This window comes from Ranitomeya imitator, chromosome 3 (assembly GCF_032444005.1).
Source record: "Ranitomeya imitator isolate aRanImi1 chromosome 3, aRanImi1.pri, whole genome shotgun sequence".
Lineage (NCBI taxonomy): Eukaryota > Metazoa > Chordata > Amphibia > Anura > Dendrobatidae > Ranitomeya > Ranitomeya imitator.
The window spans coordinates 115,040,756-115,064,524 of record NC_091284.1 but is presented as its reverse complement, the minus strand read 5'-3'; the positions used below and the strand labels follow the sequence as shown (position 1 = coordinate 115,064,524).

At 42.4% G+C, this 23,769-nt stretch overlaps 1 protein-coding gene across 2 annotated transcripts in view; it reads right to left on the bottom strand.

Moving 5' to 3' along the window:
- Positions 1-3,188: 3,188 nt before the first annotated feature.
- Positions 3,189-23,769, bottom strand: part of LOC138672883 (3 beta-hydroxysteroid dehydrogenase type 7-like) — a 146,863-nt gene continuing 126,282 nt past the window's right edge. For both annotated transcript variants that reach the window (XM_069761308.1, XM_069761310.1), the window contains 2 exons: positions 18,482-18,644; positions 3,189-5,850 (listed from right to left, as the gene is read on the bottom strand). In XM_069761308.1, the coding sequence (XP_069617409.1) occupies positions 5,429-5,850; positions 18,482-18,644 (585 nt within the window). In that variant the 3' untranslated portion in view covers positions 3,189-5,428. The remainder of the gene's footprint in view (positions 5,851-18,481; positions 18,645-23,769) is intronic.

The window sequence follows — 23,769 nt, the reverse complement described above, 5'->3', positions numbered from 1 at the left end:
ATGCCCACTATCGGCACAACACAATGCAATGGCATTGTGCCGATGGTCTCCATGGTGACCCTGGTCCACAAGTTGGCCGCGGGGTCCTTCAAGGTCTTTAGGGGATGGTGGCATGTGAGCACCTGCTAAGAGCAAAAGCTGAAGTGCCTCCTCCCTGCCAGTCAGATGCTGCTCCGATGACCTGCAGTGCAGAAACATTGCAGAGTATCAGATTAGCAATCTGTCAGTGTAATGATGTCACATGGCGGGACAATGTAAAAAGTAGAAAAAGGTATTAAAAATTGTAAAAATATATATAGAAAAAATCACCAAATAAAAAAATATTACTCCAATAAATTCATATATTTGTGTAAAAAAACAAACAGAAAAAAGTACACACATTTGGTATCGCCATGTCCGGAACGACCCAACCTATAAAACTTTTACATTAGTTAACCCCCCTGAACACCGTAAAAAAAAACCATCGCATTACCGAACAAAAAGTGCAATACAATGCAATCAAAGGCAAATGTAAATACAAAGGGAACTGCTGAAGACATCATCTTGTCCCACAAAAAACAAGCCTCCAAACAACTCCATCAAATAAAGTTACAGCTCTGAGAATAAAGCGATAGAAAAATTATTATTTTTTCTATAAAATAGTTTTTGTGTAAAAGCACCAAAACATGAAAAATTATATAACTGTGGTATTGTAATCACACTGACCCAAAGAATAAAGCTGCCTTATCAATTTTCCCACATGTGGAACGGTATAAAAGATAATAAAACAATTCCTTGATTGCTGGTTTTTGTTCATTCTGCCTCCTAAAAATTGGAGTAGAAAGCGATCAAAAAATGTCATGTGCCCGAAAATGGTACCAATAAAAACGTCAACTCGTCCCTCAAAGAAGAAGCTGTCACATTACTGTCACCCGAAGTATGGAAATATAGCTGTTTAAATATGGGGATGCAAAAACTAGTTTTTGCAATAAAAGGTGTCTTTTATTGTGTGACAGCAGCCAAACATAAAAACCCAATATAAATCTAATATTGCTGTAATAGTACCAACCCAAAGAATAAAGTTGCCTAATCACTTATACCGCACAAGGAATGGCGTAAAAAATTCTTCACCTGCTGTTGATTTGTTCATTCTGTCTCCCAAATATCGCAGTAAGGCTCGACTCACATTTATCCTGCGCTTACATCAGATTTTTCATGTAATTCTCTGAAATATGTGATTCAGACAGAACCTCTAGCCGAAGATTCCCTATAATGAGGCATATGGAGGTACTGTGGATGCCATAGGACCTGTGATCTGGCGAAGTCCGTTTTTTAGGTAAAAGCACAGTCAACCACAGTTTTGAGCACTTCTGAAAAGAAGTACACTGGTAATCAGAGGCCAGAATCCATAGTAACTCTGCTGCCTCATTATAGTGAAAGGATCCCTCGGGGGTTTCATCTGTCATGTCACTCGGAGAGTTGGATGTGAACCCCAATGTAAGTAGTTAGTGTAGAGCACCGGATAAATGTGATCCAAAATGTTATGTAAAATTTTCCCAATAAAAACTTCAAATCAATCCACAAAAAAGCAAGTCCCCACTCAGGTCCTTCATCTGTTAACGGAAATATATGGGGCTTCCACGTTACTGGTAATATAAAGGCTCTGGAAAAACGCTGTGGCTCCTCAACCCCCAAAAGAAATTCAGTGAATTCTGCATTCTCAAATCCAAATGCCTCCTCCCTTCTGAGTCCCACAGTGTACCTAAACCACATATAGTGTCCACATATTTGGCATTTCTGTAGCAATGAGAGCCTCACTAATTTACGAATGCGTGCCTCCAGAAGCATGGGCTGGGCATAACATACTGGGCACTACAACATACTAGGCACTACAATATCAGAGTAGCAATTTTCACTCAGCAACATCCTTTGCTGCCTGTCTCTGGAAACACCCATGGAGTCAAAATCATCACTACACCTGTAAATAAATTCCCAAAGGCGTAGAATTTCCAAAATGGGGTCACTTGAGGGGAGACTAATTTTGGTGCCATTTTGCACCACTAGATGAATTAATTGAGAGGTGTAGTTTGTAAAATGGGGTCACTTATGGGGGGTTCTTAAAAAACGGTTTTGTAAATTTTGTTGTAAATATGAGAAATCCCTGGTCAACTTTTAACCCTTTTAAGTTCCAAGCCAAAAAAATTATGTTTCAAAAATTGTGCTGATGTAAAGTAGACATGTGGGAAATGTTTATTAACTATCTTGTGTGACATGACTCTCTGATTTAAGGGTATAAAAATTAAAAGTTTGAAAATTTCTAAATTTTCAACATTTTCATCAAATTTCTTATTTTTTTCACAAATAAAATTTTACCACTATCATGAAGTACAATATGTCACGAAAAAAACATTCTCTGAATCAGTGGGATCCGTAGAAGCGTTAAAGAGCTATTGCTTCACAAAATGCCATTGGTCAGAATTGAAAAAAATGGCCTGGTAAGGAAGGTGAAAACAGGCTCAGGGGTGAAGGTGTTAAAGGGGTTGTTCAATTTCATTAAAAGTTAATCCGCATCTGCAGGTTATTGTCAAAAAACAAACTGTACATTACTCACTTTACTCGGGTCCACCAATGTCAGGCATTGGCTGCAGAGATGGCATCACATCGATTGATGAGACCGGCAGCTTTGAGTGTGGTGTTCCCCATGTAGACACTCAGAGCCACTGATTTCACAGATTGCCTGCCGCACTGTCAATGTGATGTCAACGCCGTAGCCACTTCCAGACACTGGGAACCGCATCAAGACTAACCGCTGGACCCCGTTAAGGCGAGTACAGCTCAGTTTGTTTCTTTGCAATAGCCTACAGCAGAGAATTACATTTTATTGGGAACAACCCTTGAAGTCCTCATCATAGTACTGATAATGTTAGTCTATAAAGAGCGCATGGCTTTGTGCATGATTTTATGCCTCTGTTTGCAATAGGTGCGTTTGTAACCTCAACTGAATATTTTGAAGTGATGTCCACATACTTTTGGCTATATAATGTAAAACTGTGGGAAGGTTCAAAGACTCTAAAGATGCAGTAATAAATGAATCGTAACAAACTGCTTTGAGATATAAATTTGCAAAATTTGGACCAATACTTTGAATCATTGCTTTAGTTACCTTTCATATACCATCAAATAGCTCACAGATCACAAAATAGCTGGCATCATGTTTAATGAGTTAACAATGCTACAATTGCTTAGATACATTTTATTGGTTCGATCAAAGCGAAAAACTCAAAAAGAATACAGTAAAGAACAATGTGACAAATGTAACAAAGAGTTATACATCTAAAAATGATAAAGCTAAAAAGTTTCCTTTATTCTTGCTCAGACATGCAATAGGGAAACAAAGCGGTCCAGAGCCTTAAAACAAAGATCAAACTGTTATTGACAGACTTTGCAGAGTCAGCAGGAGTAAGAACAGGTCCTAGAAACTGGGAGAGCTGCATAATTTGTAAAACTATGTTCAGGTACAAGAAAATCGGTGATCGTAGTGTGCGAAAATCAGTTACGTTGTTCCTGGACCAGAGGTTACAATGATATAAAGTTTAAAGATGTTGTCGAGTACTTTTTCAATGTTTTATCGCTCAGGGTCCAACATCCGGCACTCCCACGGATCAGTTCTACTCAATGTCGGTGGTGGCTGATGGACGAAACTGCTTGATTGTGGAGCTGCTTAGTGTTTTTATATAGTGGCCTATTCAAATCAATAGGTGGCAAATGTGTAGTACCCTGCCGCAGCCACTGTCAGAAGACGGAGCAGCTTCACAATTGATCAGTTTCGGCTGACACCAAGAACAGCTGATCGGAGGGAGTGCCGGGAGTCGAACATCAATTGATCAGACATTGATGACATATCCCAAGGATAGGTTACCAATTGAAATATAGTGGACAATATCTTTAAGGTATTTTTCACTTTAGACAAACTCAACTTGTCAGAAGGGTACCCTATAATAAGCTAATTAATAAGAGTATTATTATTATTATTATTATTATTATTATTAATCAGAAAACTAAGTATACATTGTCAGAGAAAAGACACTGCGACTGCATGGGAAATGTTGCATTACATGCAGATAATTAGATATACTGTATAGTATATAGGTGTGTCAATTCTATCAAAATGGCATCTGCTTTGACTTGGTACCCTAATAAAGGATATAAACTATGGTTGATTGACTTGATGAGTGTTGGCAAAAGGGCTCATGTCAGACACTTAGTGCACAAAAGTGGATAGGAAATTATTTGAAAGAGTAACTAAAGTTACTATTTAATTATCCTCCAGGCATTGCACAACTATCAGTTTTGTAATATCCTCCATTATTTTATTTTGCTTACTTATTTCCCAAACACTATGCTGCAGTGCAGTTTCAACACCCGGGTCATGTTTTCTACAGCTGCTGGGCAATATCCATGCACTATGTTCATACTGTCTGTATATGAGAATTGGAGAGGCTCAGACAGGGACAGGGAATGTCCTGTACAGTAACTGTATCAATGTAGTGTCCTGATCTTTGCTGAGTAGCAGTTGAAAGCAGCTTCTAAAGTAGCATTAATGAACATTGGAACAGCACTGCAGCATGACGTTTGGTAGAAAATGAAGCAAAATAAGTTGATTAGGTTTAGGGTATGTGCACACATCAGAATTTCTTGCAGAAATTTTCCTGTCAAAAATCGGACATTTCTGCCAGAAATCCGTATGCGTTTTTACCGCGATTTTACCACGTTTTTCACGCGTTTTTGGTGTTTTTTTTCCCAAATGCATAGAATAGTGGGGAAAACGCAGAAAATCTGCAAAATTAATGAACATGCTGCTTTTTTTTTACCGCAATGCATTTTTTTGCGGAAAAAAACGCATCATGTGCACAAAACATGCAGAATGCATTCTAAATGACAGGATGCATAATGTATGCGTTATTAATGAGGTTTTATAGCGTTTTTACCGCGAAAAAACGTGAAAAAACCTGAACGTGTGCACATAGCCTTACTCTAAAAATTCATAATGTTAGAATGCCTGGAGGATGATTAAATACAAAAGGTTTAGTTTTCTTTCATAAGTTGCTAGTTTATCCACCAAGCAACCTTACAATGCACTCTCAGGACCTCTTCACAGTATTAGGCTGCCGTCACACTAGCAGTATTTGGTCAGTATTTTACATCAGTATTTGTAAGCCAAAACCAGGAGTGGGTGATAAATACAGAAGTGGTGCATATGTTTCTATTATACTTTTCCTCTAATTGTTCCACGCCTGGTTTTGGCTTACAAATACTGATGTAAAATACTGACCAAATACTGATAGTGTGACGGCAGCCTAAGGGTATGCATCAGCTAGCAAATCCCAAACAAACGGACCAATAATGTAATTTTAGAAAAGCTCAGGGAACCTAGCTTGGCAATAAAGTACTATTTTGGGCAATTTGTTTCTACTTTCAATTGCTGTATCCATTTACAGGTCCTTTGCTTACTCTCCACCCAGGTGAAAATAGGTTTGTAGCCAAAGTGTCTAAATGCCTTATCAGTGTCATAATTGTACATAATGACCAATAATTTCAATATGGGTATTGACATAAATGGCTTCAAGTTCCAAAAAGGTCTGACAATGGTTTTTATTAAGTTGTAAATTGAAATCATTATCCACATCTTCCAGTAAGGGATGTGCTTCCCAATTTGGATAGCAGGGTCAATTTCACTGAACAACTCATAGTTTAGCTTGACCCTTCGTTTGAATGGAGTTTCATCATAAGCATAGTAGGCTTGTCCACCAAGACGGTCTGGATGGAGCTGCATCTGCCGTGCTGCAAGTACATGCATCCATGCAACGTTGCCTGCAATACAAGACATATTTGTAGTGATGAAGTATGAGCATATTATGAATACAAGAATTCTCTATCAGGACCACACCACCAATGGCAGCGGACCACATAGCCACTATCGGACCCATTAGTTGGGTGGGCCCAATGCCGACCAACCCTGCCCAATTTCAAGAGTAGCTAGGTCATCACAATGCAGATACAGTTGAACACAATGGTCAGATCTCCATTACATCAATCATCTTGTGCATCTAAGTCTCGACGCAGCTTGTGCAGTGCAGTGGTGGTGCACTCAGAAATGGCAGAACCATGTATTGTATGCGAAAATATTGGGTGACTCAGTGTATTTCTATATAATCTTTAGTCATATGACCTTACTCTTGAATAACCAATGTAGGCATGTAGATGAACCCCAAAGCTAATCATTGTTCAGTAATTTATTTCAAGGGGTTGTCCAGTACTGGACAAACCCTTCTAAATCTCTCCAGCCTGGTGCAGAAATAAAAAAGGTTTATACTTCCCAAATTGGTGCCGATCCTGAAATCACCCTGCTGTGTTTCATGGTGGTTGCTTATCTTCTGACGTCTTCTCTATTTGATCACAGCACTCTATAGTCTTGTCACATGACCACCGAGCGAGAGACAGCAGGGACAGCGTTGACCCGAAAAGCAACCCCTTTACAGTGCTTTTGTCAAGATAATACACATTTCTATATTTAGGAATTCAAAAATTTCCATAAGACGATGGTGCAGACAACAAGGATTCGGATTCCTGGACCACAGTGTGAATTACTTGTACGATGGACTCCTCGCCAGAGATGGACTACACCTCAACAAACCTGGGAAACACACATTCGCCAGAAGACTCGCTACACTCATCAGGAGGGCGTTAAACTAGAAGAAGAGGGGACGGGAAGAAAAACATTAGACTCGAACAAAGAAGACCCAGGAAAACATATTCAGAAGGGAGATAAGAACATTTCTAAAACAATCCACAGCGAGGAGATTGGAACAAAACAAAATCCTCTAAACTGCATGCTCGCAAACGCCAGAAGCCTGACAAACAAGATGGAAGAACTAGAAGCAGAAATATCTACAGGTAACTTTGACATAGTGGGAATAACTGAGACATGGTTAGATGAAAGCTATGACTGGGCAGTTAACTTACAGGGTTACAGTCTGTTTAGAAAGGATCGTAAAAATCGGAGAGGAGGAGGAGTTTGTCTCTATGTAAAGTCTTGTCTAAAGTCCACTTTAAGGGAGGATATTAGCGAAGGGAATGAGGATGTCGAGTCCATATGGGTCGAAATTCATGGAGGGAAAAATGGTAACAAAATTCTCATTGGGGTCTGTTACAAACCCCCAAATATAACAGAAACCATGGAAAGTCTACTTCTAAAGCAGATAGATGAAGCCGCAACCCATAATGAGGTCCTGGTTATGGGGGACTTTAACTACCCGGATATTAACTGGGAAACAGAAACCTGTTAAACCCATAAAGGCAACAGGTTTCTGCTAATAACCAAGAAAAATTATCTTTCACAATTGGTGCAGAATCCAACCAGAGGAGCAGCACTTTTAGACCTAATACTATCTAATAGACCTGACAGAATAACACATCTGCAGGTGGTCGGGCATCTAGGAAATAGCGACCACAATATTGTACAGTTTCACCTGTCTTTCACTAGGGGGACTTGTCAGGGAGTCACAAAACACTGAACTTTAGGAAGGCAAAGTTTGACCAGCTTAGAGATGCCCTTAATCTGGTAGACTGGGACAATATTCTCAGAAATAAGAATACAGATAATAAATGGAAAATGTTTAAGAACATCCTAAATACGCACTGTAAGCGGTTTATACCTTGTGGGAATAAAAGGACTAGAAATAGGAAAAACCCAATGTGGCTAAACAAAGAAGTAAGACAGGCAATTAACAGTAAAAAGAAAGCATTTGCACTACTAAAGCAGGATGGCATCATTGAAGCTCTAAAAAACTATAGGGAGAAAAATACTTTATCTAAAAAACTAATTAAAGCTGCCAAAAAGGAAACAGAGAATCACATTGCTAAGGAGAGTAAAACTAATCCCAAACTGTTCTTCAACTATATCAATAGTAAAAGAATAAAAACTGAAAATGTAGGCCCCTTAAAAAATAGTGAGGAAAGAATGGTTGTAGATGACGAGGAAAAAGCTAACATATTAAACACCTTCTTCTCCACGGTATTCACGGTGGAAAATGAAATGCTAGGTGAAATCCCAAGAAACAATGAAAACCCTATATTAAGGGTCACCAATCTAACCCAAGAAGAGGTGCGAAACCGGCTAAATAAGATTAAAATAGATAAATCTCCGGGTCCGGATGGCATACACCCACGAGTACTAAGAGAACTAAGTAATGTAATAGATAAACCATTATTTCTTATTTTTAGGGACTCTATAGTGACGGGGTCTGTTCCGCAGGACTGGCGCATTGCAAATGTGGTGCCAATATTCAAAAAGGGCTCTAAAAGTGAACCTGGAAATTATAGGTCAGTAAGTCTAACCTCTATTGTTGGTAAAATATTTGAAGGGTTTCTGATGATGAGAGCATTATACTGCCTCTGTACAAATCCCTAGTTAGACCGCACATGGAGTACTGTGTCCAGTTTTGGGCACCGGTGCTCAGGAAGGATATAATGGAACTAGAGAGAGTACAAAGGAGGGCAACAAAATTAATAATGGGGATGGGAGAACTAGAATACCCAGATAGATTAGCGAAATTAGGATTATTTAGTCTAGAAAAAAGACGACTGAGGGCCGATCTAATAACCATGTATAAGTATATAAGGGGACAATACAAATATCTCGCTGAGGATCTGTTTATACCAAGGAAGGTGACGGGCACAAGGGGGCATTCTTTGCGTCTGGAGGAGAGAAGGTTTTTCCACCAACATAGAAGAGGATTCTTTACTGTTAGGGCAGTGAGAATCTGGAATTGCTTGCCTGAGGAGGTGGTGATGGCGAACTCAGTCGAGGGGTTCAAGAGAGGCCTGGATGTCTTCCTGGAGCAGAACAATATTGTAACATACAATTATTAGGTTCTGTAGAAGGACGTAGATCTGGGGATTTATTATGATGGAATATAGGCTGAACTGGATGGACAAATGTCTTTTTTCGGCCTTACTATGTTACTATGTTACATTTGCATGGATGGTTTGTGGTTAAACATAAGCACTTTACCCAGAGGATTTTTTAGGGGTATTTAAATACTAGATGGTATATTGTAAATATTACCCTAATATCATATAATACTTAACCCCTTCACGACATGACATATATTTACACCATATGTCCTTGACTTTGATGTGGGCTCACACGCTGAGCCCGTATCTTTCCCGACACATGACAGCTGATTTAGTCAGCAATCATGTGCTTTTAACAGCCGCAAATGGAGCTATGCTCCACCCATGTCTGTTAACCAGTTAAATCCCGCTCTCAGTCACTGACAGCAGGATTTATCACGCGACGGTGGGTTACGCGTAATTTATCCCGCCCATCGGAACCCGTGTCATGTGATTTCTGGGTGCCAGAGAGTTGTCAGGGGTCTGCTGATGACCCCTGTGCCTGTCATTACTATCCTCCTGTCCTCCTATCCTCCTTCATATGGGATGGTGGCTTCTGTCTTACAAAAAATGGAAAATGGACTGGAGTGAAATGGTTAAAGGGACACTGTCACCTGAATTTGGAGGGAACAATCTTCAGCCATGGAGGTGGGGTTTTTGGGTGTTTGATTCACCCTTTCCTCACCCGCTGGCTGCATGCTGGCTGCAATATTGGATTGAAGTTCATTCTCTGTCCTCCGTAGCACACGCCTGCACATGGTGCAATCTTGCCTTGCGCAGGCGTGTACTATGGAGGACAGAGAATGAACTTCAATCCAATATTGCAGCCAGCATGCAGCCAGCGGGTAAGGAAAGGGTGAATCAAAAACCCCACCTCCATGGCTGAAGATTGTTCCCTCCAAATTCAGGTGACAGTGTCCCTTTAAAGAAGCACATTTAAAAAACTTTCTATTGCCTAAACTGTGTGTGAATGTGCATGTAGTGTAGTGTAGGGTAAGAGCAGTAATATACTAACCAATGCAAGTCTGTGTAGACTCATTCTGACTTCAGCTCCATAGACACATGTGTAAGGAGGTGGCAGGGAACCTCATTGTTTCTCCCTCCCTCTCCTGTGTGATACCCGGATGGTGTGCCTATGAGCATAATAAGTGTACTGTGAAGCATGTTACTGTTGTATTGCATTGTCATGTATTATTGTGCTGTGTCTGCAATGTTACTATATGTGTTAGAGGCCGGGCCAGCACAGGTTAACTGGATTGGCTGGAAGCTCCAGGTTCCAGCTTAGAGCCCGGGCACATTTGCCCAGGGCAGAAGCTCAGCTGCGGCTGGGAGCCATGTCAGACCCCAGGAGGGGAAAGGGTGCTGCCCTGGACCTTTGGGCAGCGCAACAGGCACTAGAACTATGCAAGTGCCCCACCGAAGGGACTTCAAGCACCCAGATTCTGACATATGGACTACCTCCTCTTTCTGCAGCTGTGGCTGCTGTGGGTATGGCCGTGGACATCATTAGGGAGAGAGCAGGAAGTTAATGTTGCACTTTATTTATCCCTTTTATTAAACTGCTTCCCTGTTGGACTGCAGCTGTGTCTGGGATTGCGTTTGTCCTGTCCATTTCTGTACAAGGTGCCAGGGTGTACACTGACTGTGGCTTAGTTGACTCGGCTGGGACTACCACCCCGTGCCACCTTGTTACACATACATAAACCCCAGTATGATTTGGTGAGTTGGGAAAGCGGTAATTTTACTCTGAAGAGGGCCAAAGTGGCCCTGGAAACCGGGGAAGATGACGATTGGCGAGCATATTATAAAACTCACGCTACGCTACATGTGCATTTAGACTAGGTTTAGATTATGAAAAGTTTCATGGGAGTGCTTCTTTATAGGTAAGCCGTCATTTTGGAAAATGCTGTTTCTGCAGATATAGGACAAACCTGCAGGTAAATAATATTACAATGCTGCCCTGTCACCTTAGCAAAATAAATTAACTTATTTCCTGCTAGGAGTGCTGGTTTTCAATGGGAATGTGCACAGGGTGGATACAGTCACTGCCCATTACACTGTGAGCGGCAGCTGTAAGAACGCCCCAGCACTTTGATTGACAGCTCGCTCTGCAGCACACTTGTGCACACTGAGCTGTGAATCAATGGTCAGGGCTTACAGTCACAATATAATGAGCGATTACTGTTGTCCCTCTATGCACTCCTCTATAACTGAAAGCCACCAGCTCCCGGGAGGAAAAGCTTTATTTTATCCCAGCCTCTGAACTTTCAGTAATGCAGTAAGTCACATTGCAATGTTATTTATCTGCAGATTAACCCTATATCTGGAACTGCACGGTGGCTTAGTGGTTAGCACTGTTGCTCTCCAGCACTTGAGTCCTGGGTTGAATTCCTACGAAAGACAACATCTGCCAGGAAATTGTGTGTCATACTTGTCTTTTTCTGGGTTTCCTCCTACACCCCAAACACAAACTGATAGGAAATTTAGATTTTGAGCCCCAATGGGGACAGTGATGATAATGTCTATAAAGTGCTGCAAAATATGATGACATTTTATAAGAAAAGCATAATAAATAAATATCTGCAGGTAAATAGTATTTTCCAAGGTGACCGGTTCAATGTAATATTTTTTTTTTTAGTAGTTGACCAAGAGCTGAAGGATCCTGGATGAAAGCGGTACATTCCTATTATTTTGTGGCTAACAGTGCCATCATGTGGACAAACATGGACTTGCCAGCCAATTTCACAGACCAGTTATTATGTTTCCATTTCCTCATAGCTTATTTTTGATTACTATAATAGTATCTGGCACTCCACTTGCTTCAATAAAAAGTGATACCTTTATTCAATGTAGTTGTACACATTTTCATGTCTCCGTAAAAATAAGCCTAAAACATTGATGAAAAAATGGCAACAAAAGCAACACACTAATGCAATGCTTTTCTGAAGTATACAAGGGGAGTGCCGGCTTTATTTTGGACTACTTGTGTGCCTTGGAGTGAAGTTGCCGTGCACCTGGCAGGTGAGATAATCAATATTTTTTCCTTACTTGATTACCGTCCCAGACTTGAGTGAGATTTCTGTTATTTAACCCCTTAACTGACATCAGCATTGACCCCTACAAGATTTGGAGATAGCGACACGCTGGCATGGCAGCGGAGGCCAGAAAACTAGTGGATAGCCTGTCAGGTTGTTGCTGACAGCCGGCAATAATGTCTAGGTACGCTGAATACAGTTTTAACACTTAAATAACATTTAATAAATGTATTAAATGGACTCCTCGCCAGAGACGGACTACACCTCAACAAACCTGGGAAACACACATTCGCCAGAAGACTCGCTACACTCATCAGGAGGGCGTTAAACTAGAAGAAGAGGGGACGGGAAGAAAAACATTAGACTCGAACAAAGACGACCCAGGAAAACATACTCAGAAGGGAGGTAAGAACATTTCTAAAACAATCCACAGTGAGGAGATTGGAACAAAACAAAATCCTCTAAACTGCATGCTCGCAAACGCCAGAAGCCTGACAAACAAGATGGAAGAACTAGAAGCAGAAATATCTACAGGTAACTTTGACATAGTGGGAATAACCGAGACATGGTTAGATGAAAGCTATGACTGGGCAGTTAACTTACAGGGTTACAGTCTGTTTAGAAAGGATCGTAAAACTCGGAGAGGAGGAGGGGTTTGTCTCTATGTAAAGTCTTGTCTAAAGTCCACTTTAAGGGAGGATATTAGCGAAGGGAATGAGGATGTCGAGTCCATATGGGTTGAAATTCATGGAGGGAAAAATGGTAACAAAATTCTCATTGGGGTCTGTTACAAACCCCCAAATATAACAGAAAGCATGGAAAGTCTACTTCTAAAGCAGATAGATGAAGCTGCAACCCATAATGAGGTCCTGGTTATGGGGGACTTTAACTACCCGGATATTAACTGGGAAACAGAAACCTGTGAAACCCATAAAGGCAACAGGTTTCTGCTAATAACCAAGAAAAATTATCTTTCACAATTGGTGCAGAATCCAACCAGAGGAGCAGCACTTTTAGACCTAATACTATCTAATAGACCTGACAGAATAACAAATCTGGAGGTGGTTGGGCATTTAGGAAATAGCGACCACAATATTGTGCAGTTTCACCTGTCTTTCACTAGGCGGACTTGTCAGGGAGTCACAAAAACATTGAACTTTAGGAAGGCAAAGTTTGAACAGCTTAGAGATGCCCTTAATCTGGTAGACTGGGACAATATCCTCAGAAATGAGAATACAGATAATAAATGGGAAATGTTTAAGAACATCCTAAATAGGCAGTGTAAGCGGTTTATACCTTGTGGGAATAAAAGGACTAGAAATAGGAAAAACCCAATGTGGCTAAACAAAGAAGTAAGACAGGCAATTAACAGTAAAAAGAAAGCATTTGCACTACTAAAGCAGGATGGCACCATTGAAGCTCTAAAAAACTATAGGGAGAAAAATACTTTATCTAAAAAACTAATTAAAGCTGCCAAAAAGGAAACAGAGAAGCACATTGCTAAGGAGAGTAAAACTAATCCCAAACTGTTCTTCAACTATATCAATAGTAAAAGAATAAAAACTGAAAATGTAGGCCCCTTAAAAAATAGTGAGGAAAGAATGGTTGTAGATGACGAGGAAAAAGCTAACATATTAAACACCTTCTTCTCCACGGTATTCACGGTGGAAAATGAAATGCTAGGTGAAATCCCAAGAAACAATGAAAACCCTATATTAAGGGTCACCAATCTAACCCAAGAAGAGGTGCGAAACCGGCTAAATAAGATTAAAATAGATAAATCTCCGGGTCCGGATGGCATACACCCACGAGTACTAAGAGAACTAAGTAATGTAATAGATAAACCATTATTTCTTATTTTTAGTGACTCTATAGCGACAGGGTCTGTTCCGCAGGACTGGCGCATAGCAAATGTGGTGCCAATATTCAAAAAGGGCTCTAAAAGTGAACCTGGAAATTATAGGCCAGTAAGTCTAACCTCTATTGTTGGTAAAATATTTGAAGGGTTTCTGAGGGATGTTATTCTGGATTATCTCAATGAGAATAACTGTTTAACTCCATATCAGCATGGTTTTATGAGAAATCGCTCCTGTCAAACCAATCTAATCAGTTTTTATGAAGAGGTAAGCTATAGACTGGACCACGGTGAGTCATTGGACGTGGTATATCTCGATTTTTCCAAAGCGTTTGATACCGTGCCGCACAAGAGGTTGGTACACAAAATGAGAATGCTTGGTCTGGGGGAAAATGTGTGTAAATGGGTTAGTAACTGGCTTAGTGATAGAAAGCAGAGGGTGGTTATAAATGGTATAGTCTCTAACTGGGTCGCTGTGACCAGTGGGGTACCGCAGGGGTCAGTATTGGGACCTGTTCTCTTCAACATATTCATTAATGATCTGGTAGAAGGTTTACACAGTAAAATATCGATATTTGCAGATGATACAAAACTATGTAAAGCAGTTAATACAAGAGAAGATAGTATTCTGCTACAGATGGATCTGGATAAGTTGGAAACTTGGGCTGAAAGGTGGCAGATGAGGTTTAACAATGATAAATGTAAGGTTATACACATGGGAAGAGGGAATCAATATCACCATTACACACTGAACGGGAAACCACTGGGTAAATCTGACAGGGAGAAGGACTTGGGGATCCTAGTTAATGATAAACTTACCTGGAGCAGCCAGTGCCAGGCAGCAGCTGCCAAGGCAAACAGGATCATGGGGTGCATTAAAAGAGGTCTGGATACACATGATGAGAGCATTATACTGCCTCTGTACAAATCCCTAGTTAGACCGCACATGGAGTACTGTGTCCAGTTTTGGGCACCGGTGCTCAGGAAGGATATAATGGAACTAGAGAGAGTACAAAGGAGGGCAACAAAATTAATAAAGGGGATGGGAGAACTACAATACCCAGATAGATTAGCGAAATTAGGATTATTTAGTCTAGAAAAAAGACGACTGAGGGGCGATCTAATAACCATGTATAAGTATATAAGGGGACAATACAAATATCTCGCTGAGGATCTGTTTATACCAAGGAAGGTGACGGGCACAAGGGGGCATTCTTTGCGTCTGGAGGAGAGAAGGTTTTTCCACCAACATAGAAGAGGATTCTTTACTGTTAGGGCAGTGAGAATCTGGAATTGCTTGCCTGAGGAGGTGGTGATGGCGAACTCAGTCGAGGGGTTCAAGAGAGGCCTGGATGTCTTCCTGGAGCAGAACAATATTGTATCATACAATTATTAGGTTCTGTAGAAGGACGTAGATCTGGGTATTTATTATGATGGAATATAGGCTGAACTGGATGGACAAATGTCTTTTTTCGGCCTTACTAACTATGTTACTATGTTACTATATTATAAAATGTTCAGACAAACAAAATTCTATTTTATTCATAAAAAAAGTGGTTCTATTTTCAACCCTTCCCCCTCTCTAAAAAAAACAAACAATGCAGAAAAAATGTATACAGTATGGACAGAATTTTAATGACGCATATGATAAAGATAACATTTTATTTTAACCATATGTTAAATCGCCTGGTAAAGAAAAACGAAGGTGGAATTACTATTTTTCTTTATTTCCCCTCACAAAAATATTTTACAAATATTAAATGTAAAAATGTATATGTACCTCAAATAGGTTTTATAAAAAAGAATCTGTCACCAGATTTTTACCACCTATTCTGAGAGCAGCATAATGTAGGGACAGAGACCATATTCCAGCGATGTGTCACTTATTGGGCTGCTTGCTGTAGTTTTGATAAAATAACTTTTATCAGCAGGAGATTATCACTAGAGGACTAGTAAACCTTTTGCCATGTACTTCTCTATATTCATGATCTCTATATAACCCCAACCCTGAAAAAAACATCTCTCTGCCTATGCACAGTGCACACTGTAAGCAGTGGTGTGGGTGTAGTTATACAGAGTTCAGCATTCAGAGAACTGTCCCTGCCCCAGGCCTTGGAATGAAAAACAAATATACCCAGCTACCCACAGGTTCAAATGCTAAACTGGCACATTTCCAAGCTGCTTGCCTTTAAAATGTTGCCATTTAAGCTGGTAGACAGAGGATTTTCACCAAATATGGCGGCAGCCATCCCTCTGTACTCGATACCCAGCCGCCATTTTTTCTCCTGGTGTGCATCCCCGCCTTGTACCAGCACGTGTCTAAGAACATCACAAGTACCCTTACCATCCTTGTCCACTTAATGACTGACACGTGGACAAGCGCTTGTGGCCAGGGACACTACATTTCCCAGACGGCACACTGGGTGAACATTGTGGAGGCTGGGGCCAAATCATTCCCTAGCATGGCATGTGTTCTCCTGATGCTGAGGACTTCCATCAGAACAAAACAATTTTGGTTTAATTAAATTATATTTTTACATCCTTTTCAAATTTTGCCTTATATACAATTCATTATACCAGAAAAAATATGTTTCTGAACTTATTTTTTCCTGTAAAATGAAATTTCCTGTGGGTTTTGAACGTTATATTGTCACTCCTTAAAGTAAAGTAAAAGTGTGACACCATTGTTCTCAGCAGCGATCTGGGAGTCAGACAGGCTTTAAGGGGTCTTCCCCATGCTGTTCTCCTTCCATTCAGCACTTTTCCCATTCATTCCAACATTTTCACTGCCCCCAGACCTCTTTATAGGGTGCTCACTCATCCCTATGTAAAACATATGCAACAAAAATGTGTGACTTTTCTTCTGCTACAAAACCAGCTAACCAACCAACTTAATAAATTGCCCCTTTATGTTTTTACAAGCTTTTGATAAATCCTTGTGAATTTTGTCAAGTCTGCAGTAACATTTTGGATTTTTTAGGGAAAACAAATGAGGCACAAAAAGAACTGCAAACAAAAGTAGTAAATGTGACAAACTGCCTAGGTACTGTGTGCGCTAACAAGGTCCCTCGAACTGAGGGTGCCCTATCTATTCCTGTCCCCCGGATTACTCCTGAAGGTGGAGACGCCCAGTTCACATGCCTTGCTATGCTCCTTTAATCAACCCTTACCTGTCCCCTCCCCCACACACACGGAGGTGGGAAGCTGGAGTGTATAAGGCTGCTTTCACACTAGCGTCATTGACGGACGTCGCAATGCGTCGTTTTGGAGAAAAACCGCATCCTGCAAAGTTGCCCGCAGGATGCGTTTTTTCTCCATAGACTTGCATTAGCGACACATTGCGACGTATGGCCACACGTTGCATCCGTCGTGCGACGGATGCGTTGTGTTTTTGGCGGTCGCGACGCCCAAAAAACGTTCAATGTAACTTTTTTTTGTGCGTCGGGTCCGCCATTTTCGACCGCGCATGCGCGTCCGAAACTCCACCCCCTCCTCCCCGGAACTCACAATGGGCAGCGGATGCGTTGTAAAACTGCATCCGCTGCCCACGTTGTGCTAATCAATCACACTGTCCGTCGGTACGTCGGGCCGACGGTTTGCGACGGCCCGTACCGACGGACTAGTGTGAAAGTAGCCTTAGATAACACCAGAAAAACAAGGGAAAACAGACAGGGATTAATGAAAATAACAATCTGACAAAATACACTCAACAAACAACAGGTGGAACGTAGGGGAGTTTAAAGGAAGGAGAAACCAAATAAGAGAAGATGAGGATGGGCACACAAACAAAACTCCAAGTTTCCTGAATAAATCTCCAAATGCCTACTCCAACCACAAACTACACCTCCAACTCCAAACCAGCAAGAACTAATACTGGCAATTAGTAAGCGCTAGAGAGGAGTATGCAAAGCAGAGGGGATGGCCAACACTAAACAGCTCAGTCAATCCAGATAGGAAAGCTCCAGGAGCTTCAACTGAACAGATTAACCCTTGCACTGCCAGCAAGGTAAAAAACCTGCAGTGTTTAATACATCAGTGAAGTAGTTCCAACTAGTGTAGGAGTTCATGAAAACAAACACCGCAATGTTCCGGCCCTCTCTGTTGTGGTATCTCTATGTCCAGATTTTCAAAAATGGCAGTCATTTATGTTCAGACTGTTATTACAAAGTCAACGTTAGGGTTTCTAATCTGGGATTGTCTGAAGCAGATTGGTGAGCCTGTTTCAGCATGTACAATAAAGAAATACTGGAACAAAAATTGTTGAAATGATAGGATTAACATAGCTGCACTGCAATAATGCCATAAATCAGCCACTTACAAGGCACCATACACCACCTAACAAAGCTTAGAGCGATGAGACCAAAATGTAATTCTATCACCACAACCATAAATGTTTTATTGGAATAGGAGTCAACCAGACCTATGTAGAGCACACTACTCCTACTATTAAGCATGGAAGTGGATCTCTTGTGTTTTTAGGGTGTGTGAGATATAGCAACATAGGGTGATTTAAAAAAAATTGATAACAAAATGAATGCGTTGTCTTATTAAAAAAATATTTGCATTCATCAGCCAGAAAGTTTTGAATGTCTGTAGTTACGGGTCTATTGTGGCCAATAACAAGTCCAGTCAACTTTATTATTTGTATTTGTCTTACCAACATATGTTAGGCTTTGTTCTGTATTATCAGGTTCAAGGTAGTCCATGCGATTAGAATTTGATTTTGCAGATTGGTAACTTTCCTTTAAATCTGGTGTCTTTTCCCCATAGATGTTACTTGGCCGAATCACACATGTGGTTAGTTTATTTCCATTTCTAGTCTGATAAGAAATAAAAAGAAAATTATTAATTTGTGATTTTCCTAAGGTACTGTACTATGTCAACAAACAACCTCATCTGAGTCCTCAAACCTCATGTACAATTCCTTGTTATGGCTCATGAAGGTTCAAGGTTCTGCCGACGATTCAGCTGCTTTTGACAATCTCAAGCTGATAGAGCAGCATCTACTCTTTTGCTCTGTTGATGTGGCATGTCATGTTAATTGACATCTGGCTCGCCAATGCATAACTGTAGGGAGCCAGTTGTCAAATGGCATGATGTTGGCAGTCATGCCCCGTCAACAGAAGAGGAAGAAATGCTCTGTTGAAGCAACAGAATTACTGACAGGAATGGTCCGGGACATAGTGCACCGGCACATGCGCACTAATACTTTTCGGCTTTGCCCGCAGTTGGGCAAAGCATAGTGCGTGTGCGCAAGGCAAGATTGCCTTGCTCAGGCATGTACTACGGAGGACAGAGAATGAACTTCAATCCAATATTGTGGCCAACATGCAGCCAGCGGGTAAGGAAAGGGTGAATCAAACACCCGAAAACTCCGCCCATATGACCGAAAAGCGGTTCCGACAAATTCCCTTTAAGGAATGTTAGCTTTCCCACATTGGATGTGGACAGGCGGATGCGCCTGTCTGTGATGACACCAACTGCAATGCTAAACACACATTCCGAGAATACACTTGCTGCAGGGCAGGATAGCATTTAAAAGGCAAAAAAGGGCAAGCTTAGGCCATGAATCCATTTTGTGATCCCACTTCAGTGAAGGAAGTAATGATGCCACCCAGTAATCTGCATTGGTAACAATGCAGTCAACTCAGCTGTCATGACGCAGACACTGCAGCATGTATTGGCTCATGTGTGTCAGGCTGCCAGAGACAACAACAAGCTGTCCTCGGTGGGAGTATATCGTCTGGGTACTCTGTAATCCCCCAGCCACGATCCAATGATGCCCGTGAGCTGAACTGAATGGCACCTTTCTGTTAACACATTTGTTCCTCCTCTCTCGCCTCCTCCTCATTATCATTATTCTCCCAAACTGGCTGTATGTTGAGTACCTGGCCGATGTTGGGACAGTATCCCAACCTTCGAGCCATGTGTGAATGACAGGCCTAATAACGGTGTGAATTGGCTCTGCTCTTCCTCCTGCTCCTCTTCCTCCTGTGCTACCAACTCATTCATGATAGCTTGAATTGTTTTTCCAGCAGGAATATAAGTGGTGTAGTAACGCTGATGATGGCGTCATCAGCGATGGCCATATTGGTGGAATTTTCAGAGCAGCAAAATACGACATACATGTCCCGCATGGAGGCCCAGTCAGTGGTGGTGAAATGGTGTTGTTCCTCATTGCATGCTGCAGTTGAAACTTCACCAGTGCCTACTGCTTATCACACAGTCTCTCCAGCATCTGCAAGGTAGAGTTCTACCTTGTTGGTACATGAGGGTGAGAACTCTGAAAGTGTACACACACTGCCCACAAATTAAGCAGCAGCACCAATATGTGAGGGTAGTTTTGCAGGAAGCCCTGACTACCAAGTATAGCATATGCACCAGGTAAGGGATGTGCGTCAAACCAGCTAGGCCCAGAGGTGCGAGGAGATTTCACCCGTTATCGCACACCACCAGGCTGGGCTTGAGGTTCACGGCACCAACCACTCATCTGTCCGTTGTTTGACCAAGTCCACAGCTCCTGCATGTTGTGGCATTTGTCCCCCAAACAGAGCAGTTTAAGAGCAGCCTTCTGTCGTTTCCACCTGACTGTGCTCATTGTTGGTGGTACAAGTCTTCATGTGACTAGGTAAGCAGTAGAGGAAGAAGAGTAGGAGGAGGAGGCAACCTTGCTAAAAATAGGTCCAGCAATACTAGGTGGTGATAGGACATGAGCTAGAATGCCTTCGCCCTCTGCCCCAGCCACCACAACATTTACATAGTGGGCAGTTAGAGAGATGTAACTTGCTTATTGGTCCACCTATTGATGGTTATGTGGACCTTGCCACTAATGACCTTGTGCAGTGCACACTTGATTTGGTCCTCAACAAGCTTGTACAGAGATAGCTTGCCTGGAAAAGTAGCAGCAGCTGGGAGCAACATGCTGTGAAACAGCCACTGACTTTCTCAATAGCTGGAATTGAAGCATTTCAAAGGCCAGTAATTTGGAAATGCTGTTATCCAGGACCATTGCTGATGCATGGCTAGGTTGGTATCTTCTTTTGCTCTTGAGGATTTGGAGGATGGAAAGCTGAACACTTCCATGGGATGGTGTGGAGATGGTTGGTGACACTGCTGGTGGTGGTGATGCAGGTTACATCCTCTCTTTGTGGGGAGGCAGGTGGCCCTGTTGATCTTGAGCAGAAGGAAAAGGCCACAGCAGAAGAGGGAGCAGGAGAGTACACACAGCATCTTAAAGGACAGTATTCACACAGTCACGGGGTTGTAAGAAGATAGACCGGACCTGGGGTTCCTCTCTCACACTAGTTCCGGAAATGTCAGGTCTCTCACCATTGTTGCCGGGGGGAAAGCTTTCCAACACGGACCGACCTTTGCACTTGACAGTAGGGGGCGTGACGATGATAAAAGGCACTGCATGTGGGAAAGAGGGCAGACTTGGTGGGAAGAAAGAGCGCGCAGCAGGGGGAAAGTTGGTGCTCCATCCTCTGAGCATCGTGTTAGCGCAGGCCGCTGTAGATTCCTTGTATCCTGTTACACTGACTGTGGATAGACTTCTGCCGGGTGCCCGTTGTCCCCCGTGACCGCAAGTTACTGACGCTCCGGGCCGGCCGTTACTGTGCACGTGACTCCTAAGACAGACCGGGTAACTCAACCAGAACTGTGTAATTTCTCATCCGCATACTACTGCCGAGCTAAGTTACGCTCTGGCGGTGCTACAGACTGTGCTGCACCCCATATGACGAACCGTGGATCCAGGACCTCGCTTGGTACAACGAGGACTCACCGCCATCGCCGAGAACCGGACCTCCAGCTTCTGCGGGATAAAACCAGAGTCATAATGCGCCAGTTGCGTAGGTGCCATCATTGGAACTTAAGGCTCAGCAGCCAGGAATCCGGCAGACTGATAAATTAACCCTTTTATGAACAATTGCTTAATCTGTTACCTCACCCCGCACTCACATCGTGCTAATATCAACCCCCCATACTCCCTGCGTGGAATATACCCGTTAATAAACATGTTAACTTTTGCTCTGCTACCTGTCCATTACTGCACCCTGCTACCTGCTCACACTTGGCGTAGTCAGCAGGATGCAGTTCAACAGCATGGAGGTGGCAGACCAAGCAGTTGGGGTGGGCACTAGGTCCAGCATATCCCTGGGGGCAATGTTGAGCAACCTCCCGAAGTTTACTGGAAACAATACCATGTAGTGGAGCTGGACTGAGCTTACCAGGGGGATGATGAAGTTGCACCCCCTGACCCTTGCATTAGAAGTGGGATTTGCCATGATGGCTTAGATGGAGAGGCAAGAGATTCTGTCATGCTACGACCCCCCTGGAATGAGACGCCTTTAGCAAAGTGTTACAAATATTGGAGGAAACCCATGAAGACCCCATGGACGTAGGGAGTTACGTATGCGCTTATTCTGTCAGGTTCAAAGGGAGAGGGAGACAGTGAACCAATATATGAATGTGATACAAGAGATCCATACTGCCATTACTAGCAAAGACAGCATGGGCATAGGGCCTACTGACGTAGTGTTGCGGGATCAGTTGGTGACGAGCTTGTACTACATGCTGTTGAAACAAGCTTTGAGAGAGTGCTTGTGGGTAAATCCACGCATGACCTTCTCCAAGATGGGGAGCGAAGCACGCACGCATGAGCAGGAACAGGGCATGACAGTCCCAGCAGGAAAGGTCCGGAGCGGAGAGGTATACGTGACAATGGCCACCGAACCGAGATGGGTGGAAGAGTTGCGGAAGGAAATTCAGGATATATGAGTAGAGTTGGCTGATTCAAAAAAGAAACCAGCAGTTTCAGCAAATCCGCTGGGAGGCAGAAATGGTCCTGAATCCAGTCGTGAAACAAGAATGTCCCTCCGAGAAGAGCTCCCTACATGTTACAACTTTGGTGATGGGGAAATCAGGGACCACCTTGATATATCCTTGTAATTCACATATATACTTTTTAGTCTAGCAAGATATGTCCAGACATGTCCAGCTTTGCTAAGTCATTGTGACTCTTAACTAGAAGTGCTGACAAGGGTGAGGCTAATCAGATGAGACTTAGGACCCTACATATCTGTCCACAGTTCACTTCTTATGTAAGGATCACATGATGAATTAAGAATGATCTCATATGTAATAAACGGCTGATTCACGCTCAAACATAATGTATACGCCTACTCAAAAGTGTATATAACTGAGGCATGTAACCAGTAAACTTTATGGCGTCTGAAACAGATCATCTCTGTCTCTGTCCCATCATTGCTCGAGCATCCTCATATCTGGCAGTTATTAAATATCCCTGAGGGTCTGACTTGCAGACCACCCCAACATCTTGGCGTCTGAAACAGATCATCTCGGTCTCATCATTGCTCGAGCATCCTCATATCTGGCAACCATCCAATATCCCTGAGGGTCTGACTTGCAGACCACCCTAACAGTGGTGAAACTGGACATTTGGCTAAAGGGTGTGCACGACTGAGTAGGCCCCTCCAAGGATGCCCGGAGCCTGAACAGTCAAGAAGGAGTAATAGAAGTCCCACAAATCTAGTTTCCATGTGTCCTCTCATCTGGGCCGAAATAGATGGTCGGGCTGTATGTTGTCTGGTAGACACTGGCTAGCAGGTGACCACAATGCCTGAAACATACTTCTGACGGTATTTCCCCGAGGCGATGTGGCCTGAATGGGGCCCAGTGATAAATGTTGACGGCTGCCAATCACCAGCCCATCCCAGTCGCAGGGGTGGTCTGGATGCAAATAACCATCTGCGGTAAAGACCTGGGTTGGAAAGGAGTGGTGCTGACCGCTGAGGATGCAGGCAACGGACATGCTGTCACTCTAGAGATGAACATGCTGAAGAAATTCGGGAGTCTTCTCATCAACAAGTCCCCAGATGTGTTCCTGAAACAGTGGAGCACTCACACTTCCCAAAGAAGAGTGTT